This window comes from Corythoichthys intestinalis, chromosome 16 (assembly GCF_030265065.1).
Source record: "Corythoichthys intestinalis isolate RoL2023-P3 chromosome 16, ASM3026506v1, whole genome shotgun sequence".
NCBI lineage: Eukaryota > Metazoa > Chordata > Actinopteri > Syngnathiformes > Syngnathidae > Corythoichthys > Corythoichthys intestinalis.
The window spans coordinates 8,179,411-8,193,085 of NC_080410.1; the positions used below are offsets into that span (position 1 = coordinate 8,179,411).

At 38.4% G+C, this 13,675-nt stretch overlaps 1 protein-coding gene across 3 annotated transcripts in view; it reads left to right on the top strand.

The window, feature by feature from the left end:
- The window catches only part of cacna1ha (calcium channel, voltage-dependent, T type, alpha 1H subunit a), a 231,413-nt gene that overhangs the window by 178,799 nt on the left and 38,939 nt on the right, over positions 1-13,675 (top strand). For all 3 annotated transcript variants that reach the window (XM_057861425.1, XM_057861427.1, XM_057861426.1), the window contains exons 19-24: positions 3,039-3,410; positions 9,158-9,261; positions 9,353-9,476; positions 9,655-9,723; positions 9,797-9,981; positions 11,834-11,960. In XM_057861425.1, coding sequence (XP_057717408.1) covers positions 3,039-3,410; positions 9,158-9,261; positions 9,353-9,476; positions 9,655-9,723; positions 9,797-9,981; positions 11,834-11,960 — 981 coding nt within the window. The remainder of the gene's footprint in view (positions 1-3,038; positions 3,411-9,157; positions 9,262-9,352; positions 9,477-9,654; positions 9,724-9,796; positions 9,982-11,833; positions 11,961-13,675) is intronic.

Sequence of the window (13,675 nt, forward strand, 5' to 3'; positions counted from 1 at the left end):
TGGAAGAACGGCAGGGTGCCCGATGTGATGTCACCTCTTGGCGACGTCAACAATGGCGAGCTAATAGTTTATTTTTTGATTGAAAATTTTACAAATTTTATTAAAACGAAAACATTAAGAGGGGTTTTAAATTATATAAAATTACTATAACTTGTACTCAAATGTATCTTTTAATAACTACAAGTCTTTCTATCTGTGGATCCCTTTAACAGAAAGAATGTTAATAATCATGCCATCTTGTTGCTGGTATTTTGACCCATTCCTCCATTAAGATCTCCTCTAGAGCAGTGATGTTTTGGGGCTGGCGTTGGGCAACACGGACTTTCAACTCCCTCCACAGATTTTCTATGGAGTTGAGATCTGGAGACTGGCTAGGCCACTCCAGGACCTTGAAATGCTCCTTACGAAGCCACTCCTTTGTTGCCCTGGCTGTGTGTTTGGGATCGTTGTCATGCTGAAAGACCCAGCCACGTCTCATCTTCAATGCCCTTGCTGAGGGAAGGAAATTTTCACTCAAAATCTCTCGATACATGGCCCCGTTCATTCTTTCCTTTACACATATCAGTTGTCCTGGTCCCTATGCAGACAAACAGCCCCAAAGCATGATGTTTCCACTCCAATGCTTCACAGTGGGTATGGTGCAATTCAGTATTCATTTTCCTCCAAACACGAGAACCTGTGTTTCTACCAAAAAGTTCCTTTTTGGTTTCATCTGACCATAACACATTCTCTCTGTCCTCTTCTGGATCATCCAAATGCTCTCTAGCAAACCGCAGATGGGCATGGACTTGTACTTTCTTCAGCAGGGGGACACGTCTGGCAGTGCAGGATTTGAGTCCCTGGCGGCGCATTGTGTTACTGATAGTAGCCTTTGTTACTGTGGTCCCAGCTCTCTGTAAGTCATTCACTAGGTCCCCCTGTGTGGTTCTGGGATTTTTGCTCACTGTTCTTGTTATCATTTTGACGCCACGGGGTGAGGAGGGAGTTGAAAGTCCATGTTGCCCAACGACAGCCCCAAAACATCACTGCTCTAGAGGAGATCTGCATGGAGGAATGGGCCAAAATACCAGCAACAGTGTGTGAAAAGCTTTTGAAGAGTTACAGAAAACGTTTGGGCTCCGATGAACTTTTGGTATTGATCAAATACTTATTTTCCACCATGATTTGCAAATAAATTCTTCAAAATTCAAACAATGTGATTTTCTGTTTTTATTTTTTCCACATTCTGGTTCTTATGATTGAGGTCTACCCATGTTGATAATTACAGGCCTCTCTAATATTTTCAAGTGGGAGAACTTGCACAATTAGTGGTTGACTAAATACGTATTTACCCCACTTTATGTACAGTATGTTGAATGTTTATGTCCGTCTTGTGTCTTATCTTTCCATTCCAACAATAATTTACAGAAAAATATGGCATATTTTAGAGATGGTTTGAATTGCGATTAATTACGATTAATTAATTTTTAAGCTCTTATTAACTCGAATAAACATTTTAATCGTTTGACAGCTCTGGATTAAACGATTAATCGAATAATCCGATAGATGTCATTTTTTTTTCAATTACCTTCACAATTTAACTTCAAGTTGTTTTAGGCATGTTGGAAGTATCAATGAAGACATAATGGATGACTATTTCCTTCAAAAATATTTTTACACCTTCCTGACTTAACTGTTGTCTACAACTGTACTGTTTTAAGTACATAAAACCTGTTAAAGTTTATATTAAAGATTCTGAGTAAAAGAACAAATACAATTTCTCAGTACACAAATCAGACAAAAGTCCTGTTCCTTCAAATAATTTCTCGTAGGCAAAGTGCTGATGTAAATTGTGTCAATGACTCATTTATTTTCTTTAAACAAATTATACAACAAAATCGAATAAGGAGGAGGCAGACTAAAATGAATGAGTTTTCTTTATCAAACAGATGTTCATAAATACAATCCATATTAAATTTGATAGCACACTCTGTTGAAGGACAATTTACAGTTTGAATGGGAGTTTGTGTCGAAAGGAGAATCTAACCTGTTATATGAATGGGTTTATGTATGTGGTTTCTTTATAAAAAGAAATGAGATAACTTTACTATCTAACAATAACGCAAGTGCTTCAATGCTTCTGCAAAAAAACTATACGAATGGACACTTAAAGCAACAGTAGGTAACTTTTCAACCTTTATAAATTATTTTCATAACATTTGTGATGATATGTCGACTGACTGTAAAATTTTTGATTCAGAAACCCAACCTGAGTGTAGCAGTGAACTCTCTCGCTCTTGCTTTAGCTCTAGCTCTAATTACTGTCGCGGGCATGCAGCCTCACATTACACACAGACCCAAACGGGACTGCTAATAGCTGCTGGCAAAAATTGATTATCAAATTCATTGGCAACGAATTTATTAATCAATTTAATTGATTAGTTCTTGCAGCCTTAGCACTGTATCTTCACATCCTGTAGATGTTTACAGTACATGCAACAAAATCAACACAAGTAGGAAGAGTTGTAACTTTTGACGCAGAGGCCTCACAGTAAATCCTAAATATATCAGTACTCCCGAGACCTAGGCAAACAAACACATCCCCCACCTTTCATGACAGTTGCCTTAATTATGTTCACAGTAGATGTTTCCTACATAAGTCAAGAATCACTTTTTAACTCGTAAACACGGACAACAGTGTCCTTAAAAGACACAGTAAACACATTTATTAGGCTCTTAACTCATTCACTAGACTATGCATGGCTGCACTCAGTCACTCCAACGGATGTCGAAATCTCAAATGTTGCTTCTGTAAACTCGCTACAGCACATTTCATTAGTCAGGGTTAAATAACTTATTTACTTTGGAAACATTCATAATATAGAACTTGTTTTTGCATTTGCCGGACTATTTTATTTATTATTTTTACCTTGCGAAGTAAAGTTTCCTCTGTTAACAAAAAAGAAAAAGAAAACTAACAAAAAACTAGATAAATCAATGTTTTGGCATTGTAATAGACATGAACAAACACTGACTTCATGCAATTTCTGTTTCTGCAGAGCCACTCAAGTCCTGTGAGGCGTTCCCCGCTTCTTCCACGTGGCTCCAGCTCATGGGGAAGTCGACGCTCTAGTTGGAATAGCCTGAGTAGAGCACCGAGCCTCAAAAGGCGAGACACTAGTGGCGAAAGAGAGAGTCTGTTGTCCGGAGAGAGAGGGGAGGAGGAAGATGATATGGATGGTGATGCCGGTGCTGGCGGGTATGACAACAAAATCCAGCCGGACCCTTTTGAGCTGCTGCAGGCCTCCACTCTCTGCCCTGACATTGTGGCTCAGTATGGTGACTGTAACGGGGGTAGCATGACTTACAATTCCAACGTGAACACCGACTCCAAAGATGACTCCTTGCCTGAAGATGACATTGATGATGACGTAAGTTGCCATGAGCCTCAATTTTAGGAGAATCTGTAGGCAGATGTTTTAGAATGATCAAAACACTCCTGACTGAACTCGTACAGAGGGACCGAGCCTTAATAATGCAAAGCACCATATTTCTCTAAATGAAATCCTCCAAATTTTTTTGAGTTAATTAGTTTAGCTTTATTGTTACTAAGATGTTGTTAATTCAAGTTCAAGTAACTTTATTTTCACACATACTGTACATACAACATAACTGAAATAGCATTCCTTTTAGACCTGCAGTGCTGAAATAAAAACAACTACACAAACAAAACTGCTCTGTTTAAAATAACTGCTATGGCTAAAATATGTACGGTACATTGTACATTATACTATAAACATTATAAACAATATGGTAAATCTGGCAAAGCATTACTTGTGTCTAAACAAAGTCCCTGAATTCACAGTTTCTTGGCAGAGAACAAGATATCACTGTATGTACTAGAGGTGGGAACCTCTGTGTAGCTCCCAATCAGTCTTGTCACTAACATGTTACTAAGTAACGCGTTACTGTAATCTGATTACACGTCATTTAAAGAAAGTAATCTAACGCGTTCATTTTTACAAAGCAGTAATCTGATTAAAGTTAGTTTCCTTAGAGTCTGTGCGTTGCTGTTTTGTTATTGCCATATACTGTATGTAGAATGAAGAATATTGTAGTCATGTACAAAGAGCATTTTGAATAGAAAATATTAGAACGGTTCCCACTACGTGTTCGTTTCCATGGTGACTGCTTGTAATTCTTCCTGTTTTGGTCTCGAGTCACACGTGCAAAGTGTTTTGAGACTGACGTGTGCCAGAGCGGAGGCAAATTCTAGCCGAGTGCAGCCACCTGTTGAAATGTGTGAGGGAATTTTGATCTGTGTGCACCCATGAATGAACGTATTTTTCCTTTATTATGGAGGGTTCCAGCAATAAGTTGGAGCCGGTACATGCGCAGCCGTTTCGTAGCTTTGCCGTTGCATCGGCAGGTGGATGTCTCTCCCGCTTGTCCTCGCGACGTCGGCGACCATTATTTATATCATATTCGTGTTGCACATGTATGCCGTGAGGTGACGTGTTGGTTTAGCATCTTTGCGATGTCTTGTAAGTCTGATTTAGTGTAGTGCTTAGTTACCGCAACGTTTTGTGGCCAAATTGATCGCATGTGTGTACGGCATACTTCCGGGTTTTGTGTGGCATTCACGCCCGCCTCGACCTTTGTGTTTATTGCACTGTGCAATTCATTTGGGTGTTGTTGATTATCGTGCAGTCAATTTGCATTGTTTTATATTGGCCCTGATATACTGTTCACCTTAACCCCTAAACCCTAACCGAAATTCAAAATTTTTGACATTAGGCTTAATGTTCGAGTTAGGAGGGGTTAATTTGTCAGTGGAGTTGAGTTCAACAAATCCCATGCAGTTTGTCAGTTATTTGTTAGTTTCAGGGGCTCCAGAGTGGCTAAGTTACCATGAGTCAATGGTGTTTGAAATGAACTCCATCAACCAATTAAACTGCTGCTAACCTGAAGATTAAACCGAATGTGAAAAATTGTGATCTTCCCTTTTAAATTCCATTAACGGAAATTCAGTTATACACGATGACATTTTTCTGTTGTCATTCTTACGTTGAGGTAGCAAAGGGAGAAAAAGTAACCGATAAATAACTTTAAAGTAAGTAAGTTACTTTGATATTAAAATACCATCAAATGGATTGGACGTCGAGCGCCATCAAAGGCAGGCAGTGAGCTTATGTAGACACTATTCTAATGGAAAATTTTGGTAGCAACCTGTTGGACCCTTTTTATTTTTTAAACAGTAACAAACGATATATGCATTCATGGTGGTAGGATATCGAAGTATCGAGATTTATCATCTTTTCGATATATTTTCACACCCCCAGTATGTACGTACATTCGTATGTACATACTGTATATACGAGGGATGTCAAGATTATCGAGAAGTATGAACGTATTGATAAAAAAAAAGTAATATCCGGATACGATTGTTGATTGCAAAAGTATCGATACTCATTGATTTCTTTTTGCACCAGAAATTTGTTGTAATGGAATTAATTTGATTTAGGTCTAGTCTTAATCATAATGGAAGTTATTTTAGCGTTTTCCTTCTTAACTCATTAGCTGCCATTGACGCCGCTCGACGTCCATTACATTTGAAGTGGGTGGGTGGCAGCGAATCCCTCCCGCTTTAAATAGAGTAGACGTCTACTAGTGAAGAGTTTTTAATTTTTTCCTCATTCATTAAGTATATTCAAAGCTTCCATGTTTTCGCATAATGTAGTTATTCTGTAAAAGAATGCACCTCACTGTGAATTTCGGTGACCTTTGTCTCTTATTACTTGCAAATTGAATTTAGTTAGCTGTAAAATCTGCCCAATCCTAGGTCTCCTCCAGGGCATACTGACCCTTCTGTCACTGAGCGCATGTAGCCAGGAGCGTGTGTGAGTGCGCACTTGAAACAGTGTGCATCAGTGCGCATATAATGTCCCAGCTTAAATGTTTCTGTGATTATGTGAGCAGCAGGTTTCTTTTGCTCGCTCATTTGGGGGCACACATAAATGACAATTTGCTGGTGTGGATGTAGACGTTCTTGTTGTATCCGCGATGCTACTAGTGGATGAAGCAAGCTACATAATTTACGTTAGAAAATGTTGATGGCAAACCAAATCAAGATAAATTAATATACTAAACTGTATAAATGTTACTAATAGTGTTGCTAGGCGGCATGGTGACCAAGTCGTTAGACATTAAACTAATTTAATACTTATAAATGTACAATAAATTCACTATCCATTTTACAAAAAAGAGCCATAAGAATAGTAAATAACGCTGGTTATAGGGATCATACAAATACATTATTTTTAAATTCCGGAACATTAAAATTCATGGACTTGGTTCATTTTCAAACAGCTCAGCTAATGTATAAGGCTTCACACAGGTCACTTCCTGGCAATATACAGAAATTATTTTTTAACAGAGAAGGACAATACAGTTTGAGGGGGGAGCTTCACTTACAGCATCAGAGGGTACGAACTACACTAAAAAGTTTTTGTGTTTCAGTTTGTGGAGTGAAGCTGTGGAATAAACTAGATGAGGGGCTCAAGCAATGTCCAAGCATGACCCATTTTAGGAAGTGGTACAAGCACATGGTTTTCACTAGGTATAGGGAAGAGGAAGGGGTTAAATTATAGGGGTATTCACATATCTGTTATTGGCTAAGTCCTGTTTATGTTTGTTTATCTTGCATCTTATGTATATGGTTATTTAGTTTGTTTCATTGTTATTATGAGGACTAGTTACATAGGGCGGACAGATATAATTAAGGAATAGAAATGGGGGGTAGGTTTTAACAAGCAAATGCTTCATCCTACTCCTTTTTGGACACAATAAATACATTCTGATCTTGTTTATTATTATCATTATTATTATTGTCTTAACTATTGTTTCTGTTATCTCGAGAATATCATTGGTTCTGTCTGATTAAAAAAAAAAAAAAAAAATTAGTTTTTCGTTTTTTTTTTTTTTTTTTTTTTTTTTGTCAATTATTTTTATTTTTTTCTCATGTCCAAATAAAGCATTCATTCAATGCCCATGCCCAACTGCCGATAGTTTCACACACACAAATTGTGAGTTGTCCGATAATTACTTTTACACCGATGTCCTGATATTGTTTAACTCCAAAAATCCGATACCGATATATGCGGTCGTGGCTATCGGTAATTGCATTGTGGTGCCCCACTGCATACTTTAGTAATGATAAATGTAACAACGTTAAGGTTTATCAATAAGCATTCTGTGAAAAGAGAACAACTTCTGCGAAGATATGGGAAAATGTGCCTATATTGTACCACTATTTTTTGTGTTGAAATCAAAATAGTGCAAACAACAGTTTTTTAGTGCAACTGCAAAGTGCCAATAAGGCACTGCCATATCACATACAGTATGGCTCAAAGTAAAAACAAAGGCACACAGTGAATGATGTACATTTCAGTGAATGAGATACGTAATGAGTTGATCATTCATTACTTTTCAATCATTTATAGTTCATTTAAATTTTGTACCATGAATGCAAATAGTCTGCTCACAAAAAAAAAATCCCAAGCATCTTAATTTGGAGACAACTAATGGTCAGTAAGCATAACTGCTGTGCTAAGCTGTGACCAGCCCTTGTACAAAGGGACAACTTTCTCTTTGAAGGCAAATTGGCCCAAAACGGATCATGAAAAACTGATGTCGATATTATCCAGTATCATTTTAAAATGCGTTTATCGGTCGATATTATCGGGTAACACTCTTATCCCGGCTAACACGATAATATCAGACAACTCTCATAAATAATGTTAAAAAAATATATATTTATTTATTTATTTTTCTAACAATCAAATACATAATTATTATTGCCTCCAACATTTAATAAAGCTTTTCAAGACCTGAATTTTGATGAAGTCCATTTATTAACTTGTAATGATTTTTTAATGACCCGCATAAACCCTGTATATTCAATTTTGTACAGGTAGTCCCCGAGTTACGAAGTACTCGACTTACAAACATACATACAAATCCAACTTTACGAAGCCTGAGTCTCGTCCGCCATTTTGTCTCTAGTCGTTTATTTATTTATTTATTTATTTATTTTTTGTCGCATTAACAGTACCTTATTGTACCTCACAGTATCTTATTTTTTACTTTACTTTATTAATTCACGTGTTCCGTCCTCACTAACCGTGAAGTTTTTCAGCTTTGCAGACTGCAAAAAAGGCAATTGTGCTTTTTATTTCCTTCACTTTTGACAATTTGTAAAGCTGCAACACACATGTAAACTTATGTTCAAAACGACATGCATTTTAACAATAAAATACTTGGCACAAAACAATTGGTGTTCAAATGTCCATTTAGTCTGATCAATATGTAAATTTAGTAGATTAAATTAGCCCCAAAATTCAGAAAGCTTAAATGCTACGAATGCTAACGTATTTACAATTCTCATAGCAAATCGCTCACACATAACTCCACAAATTGTAGCTGTAACCTTAATTACAAATGCGTACAGAAACATATATTAGCTGAAACAACTTACAGCCTTATGTGGGCCAAACCACAGCACAGCTATCCCTTATCCATGTCAGAGGTATGAGTCTGCTTCTCAGTCATATAAGGCGAAAGTCCAGTCAGACCTAACACTTCTACCAGAGGGCAGTGTATCCTCCATAATTAAACAAAATACAATGCTTTTGAACTTTTTGGATAGTTATTTTGTGGGGGTACTCAAAGGATTAATTCCAACTTACTTCGGGTTATATTCGGGTTAGGTTGCCAGTGTAAGAACGGAACTCGTTCATAACCAAAGGACTACCTGTATATTTGGGGTGATCGTTTGCAAAAAATGTTATTGCAGAGGCAACTACTTGTATCCAGTAATTTAGTATTCATATAATATGGTCTATCACACGGCGCCGTGTCACTGGCTGGCAACCAGCTCAGGGTGTACCCTGGCTCCTGCCTGTTGTTCGGTGGGATAGGGTCCAGCACCCCCGCGACCCTCGTGAGGAAAAGCGGTTCAAAAGATGAATAAATGAATGAATAAATACAATATCGGCATCATATTCGTACAATATCAGCGTTGGCAATTACCACACAGAAATCGGGGGCCAAAAAATAGTATGGTGCAACACACTTTCATTGTAAATTGATGTTGCCGTGTGATATTTGCCTCATACAGAGTTCTCTTTGCTTCGTGATCAAGAAAGAGCTCTGCAATATGAAACCTCGCTGGTGCAAAGAACATGAAGAATGGACGCTGTATTTGTTTGCACCTGAAAACCCGTGAGTGTTGTTTCCTTTCTTATGAGCTTTGTCTCTTATTCACTTGTTCCAAATGAAGTTCATTGATCACTTTATTTGTGCGTCTGTTTAGATTCCGCGTGTGGTGTCAAAGTGTGAGTTCTCACAAAATGTTTGACCACATAGTTCTGGTTTTCATCTTCCTCAACTGCATCACTATCGCTCTGGAAAGACCTAATATACAGCCTCACAGCACGGTAAGACTCATTGATCTAATACAGGAAATATTTTGCCCCTCCTTCAATATGCATTATAATGCTATCCAATAAAAAAGGACAATTATTCAAATCTCTGATTGTTCAATGCATTGTTATACAGTTTTTACAATCGACATGCTGAATTCCTACTCATCTTAATCACTTTCTTCACCTCTAGGAGCGAATATTTCTTGGTGTGTCCAACTATGTATTCACTGTGATCTTCCTAGCAGAGATGACAATAAAGGTGAATACCGCTTTTTGTCTTTAGTCTCAGTTAATAGTTAAATTGATGCCAGTGTTATTTGCTTCTGTGTCAGGTGGTAGCCCTCGGGTTCTGCTTTGGGAAGCAGAGCTACCTTCAGTCCAGTTGGAATGTTCTGGATGGTATGTTGGTATTTGTGTCTCTGGTCGACATTCTGGTCTCTTTGGCTTATTCTGGTGGCAACCGGATCCTTGGCATCCTCAGAGTTCTGCGCTTGCTACGTACATTGCGCCCACTCAGGTACATAGTGAGTTGGTGTATTTGTAATACGTCTCTAAATGAAACTCCAGCATACTGTTATCATAAAAATAGAACACAAAATCCTTAATTCTCTTCCGTAAATTCCTTTCACCCGTAAATTATCTTACCATATTTTCCGCATTATAAGGCACACCTAAAAGCCTTCAATTTTCTCAAAAGCCGATAGTGCGCCCTCTAATCCGATGTGCCTTATATATGAATCGTATTGGTCAATCATGGCATGACATTCCCTTTAGGGCACCTTAACCTAGTGGATGCATAATGCAACAACTACAACTGCGCCTTATAATGTGGTGCATCTTATATATGAAAACAGTTTTAAAATAGACCATTCATTGAAGGTGTGCCTTATACTCTGATGCGCCTTATAGTGCTGAAAATACAATAATTTTCTATAACCCGTATAGCTGCCATTAACGGCGCCAGACGTCCAATCCATTTAATCAAATGGATTGCAATGGATTTGATGTCTAGCGCTGCCAATGACACTGAAACATGAGTATTCACAGCCAGTCTAATTCTAGTGCAAATGAATTGGACGTCTATTGCTATCAATGCTATGCAGTTAGTTAAACACTATGAAAAAGAAATAAACTTTAGAGTGTTACTTGAGGCTGAAACTAGCGTGTATTTCTGTTTTTATAAATTCTAATTTTATTAATTTAGTTTTCAATAACATTGTATTCATTTATACATGCATGAATGAATTGGACGTCTATTGCTATCAATGCCTATCAATGTAGTGAGTTAAACACTATGAAAAAGAAATCAACTTAAAAATAAATGTATTAATAATCATAAAAATAACACATAACACAATTACGATTAATAATTAAAGAAATACAGTTGACCCTTATGATATGAGCAAAATCCTTTCCACGACCAAGCTTGTAACGTGAATATGCTCATCATCAATCTATTTTCTAAATAAGAAATAATTTAATTCCAATTAATGCGTGCAACCCTTACCATTATTCCGAATGTTACCACTAAATCATCTTTAAAAATATAACATCAATATCATTTGTATGCAAGTACTTATCATGAGGGCTGAAGTCTTAAAGCGACGTAACTAAAGCGCAAGGCCAGGAGGAGAGAGAGAGAACGACCAGCCATTCATACACCGTAACAGTAAAGGAAACAATAGCATAACGAATCAAAATATTTGGTGTAAGTACACTGAGGGACATGGTTGATGATCACTTGGAAGGACAAATGAGTCGGATGCACTTCAGTGCAAATGTCTATTACTGGAGACAACAAGCTGGGCAGATGTGGGATTCTGTTGATAAGAAGTGAGACGCCAAGACAGGCGAGAGGGAGGCTTTTCTGGATTTTGCTCGTATTGTGAAAATTTACTCACATAATGATTCATTTTCATAAGTAAAAATGCAAATATGAAAAACTCGTGAGGTGAGGTGCCTGTATAATGAGGGTCCACTGTATACTGTATATAACAATAATTCCTATTAGTTTTTTTTCTTTTAATTACAATAGCCATTTAATATACTACGTATTGCCATTATACTACTACTACTATAATTATTACAAAAAGGTTTTATGGGTCAACTTTTGAATAGCTGTCCACTGTAGTGACCATCGTCCCTCAAAGGGATTATACATGTACTGACATCAGGAAAGTACAAAAAGTATAGGCAGGCCACTTAATGGTGTTCTTTTCCCCAAAACATTTTTGGTTTTCTTTTTTATGAATTTTATCAAAAAAAGTCTTGTGAAAATCAGTTTCTACTTGTTAAGCAAAGCATTGTACAGTGAAGGTCGGCCTACTCCTTGCATACTCCTTGCCAGCATTGATGTTTGTTTATTCCAGAGTGATCAGTCGAGCACCAGGATTGAAATTAGTTGTGGAGACGCTCATCACTTCTCTTCGGCCCATTGGCAACATTGTACTGATCTGCTGTGCTTTCTTCATTGTGTTTGGCATCTTGGGAGTACAGGTAGTACACACTTTTAATGTGGTCAGCAAAAGAACCAGTTCATGTACAGTGGGGCAAATAAGTATTTAGTCAACCACCAATTGTGCAAGTTCTCCTACTTGAAAAGATTAGAGAGGCCTGTAATTGTCAACATGGGTAAACCTCAACCACGAGAGACAGAATGTGGGGAAAAAAAAAAAAAAAAAAAAACAGAAATCCCATTGTTTGATTTTTAAAGAATTTATTTCCAAATTAGAGTGGAAAATGAGTATTTGGTCACCTACAAACAAGCAAGATTTCTGGCTGTCAAAGAGGTCTAACTTCTTCTAACGAGGTCTAACAAGGCTCCACTCGTTACCTGTATTAATGGCACCTGTTTTAACTCATTATCGGTATAAAAGACACCTGTCCACAACCTCATTCAGTCACACTCCAAACTCCACTATGGCCAAGACCAAAGAGCTGTCGAAGGACACCAGAGACAAAATTGTAGACCTGCACCAGGCTGAGAAGACTGAATCTGCAATAGGTAAAACGAAAGTTACGTATGTAACTACGGTTCTATGAATCCCGAATGACCGCCAGAGCATTCTGTCACTCAGAACCCTCGTGTCACACGCGAGAAGGTTCTGTAGGGGCTGGTACTCGGTTGACGCCGGAATTTATACCCTGGCAGGGGGTCAACCTGGGGTCACAGGTGACTTCTTTGGTATTAATACTCGCACTGCGCATGCGCGAAGGGATCATTCAGTGCTTTCAGCACCGCCTCTGGCGTTCAGCAGGGATGAAATAGAACGCTTGGTGTAAAGAAATTAACTGTGGGAGCAATTATTAGAAAATGGAAGACATACAAGACCACTGATAATCTCCCTCGATCTGGGGCTCCATGCAAGATCTCATCCTGTGGCGTCAAAATGATGAGAACGGTGAGCAAAAATCCCAGAACCACACGGGGGGACCTAGTGAATGACCTACAGAGAGCTGGGATCACAGTAACAAAGGCTACTATCAGTAACACAATGCGCCGCCAGGGACTCAAATCCTGCACTGCCAGACGTGTCCCCCTGCTGAAGAAAGTAAACGTCCAGGCCCGTCTGCGGTTCGCTAAAGAGCACTTGGATGATCCAGAAGAGGACTGGGAGAATGTGTTCTGGTCAGATGAAACCAAAATAGAACTTTTTGGTAGAAACACAGGTTCTCGTGTTTGGAGGAGAAAGAATATTGAATTGCATCCGAAGAACACCATACCCACTGTGAAGCATGGGGGTGGAAACATCATGGTTTGGGGCTGTTTTTTTCTGCAAAGGGACCAGACCGACTGATCTGTGTAAAGGAAAGAATGAATGGGGCCATGTATCGAGAGATTTTGAGTGAAAATCTCCTTCCATCAGCAAGGGCATTGAAGATGAAACGTGGCTGGGTCTCTCAGCATGACAATGATCCCAAACACACAGCCAGGGCATCAAAGGACTGGCTTCGTAAGAAGCATTTCAAGGTCCTGGAGTAGCCTAGCCAGTTTCCAGATCTCAACCCCATAGAAAATCTGTGGAGGAAGTTGAAAGTCCGTGTTGCCCAATGACAGCCCCAAAACATCACTGCTCTGGAGGAGATCTGCATGAAGGAATGGGCCAGAATACCAGCAACAGTGTGTGAAAAGCTTGTGAAGAGTTACAGAAAACGTTTGGCCTCAGTTATTGCCAACAAAGGGTACATAACAAAGAATTGAGATGAACTTT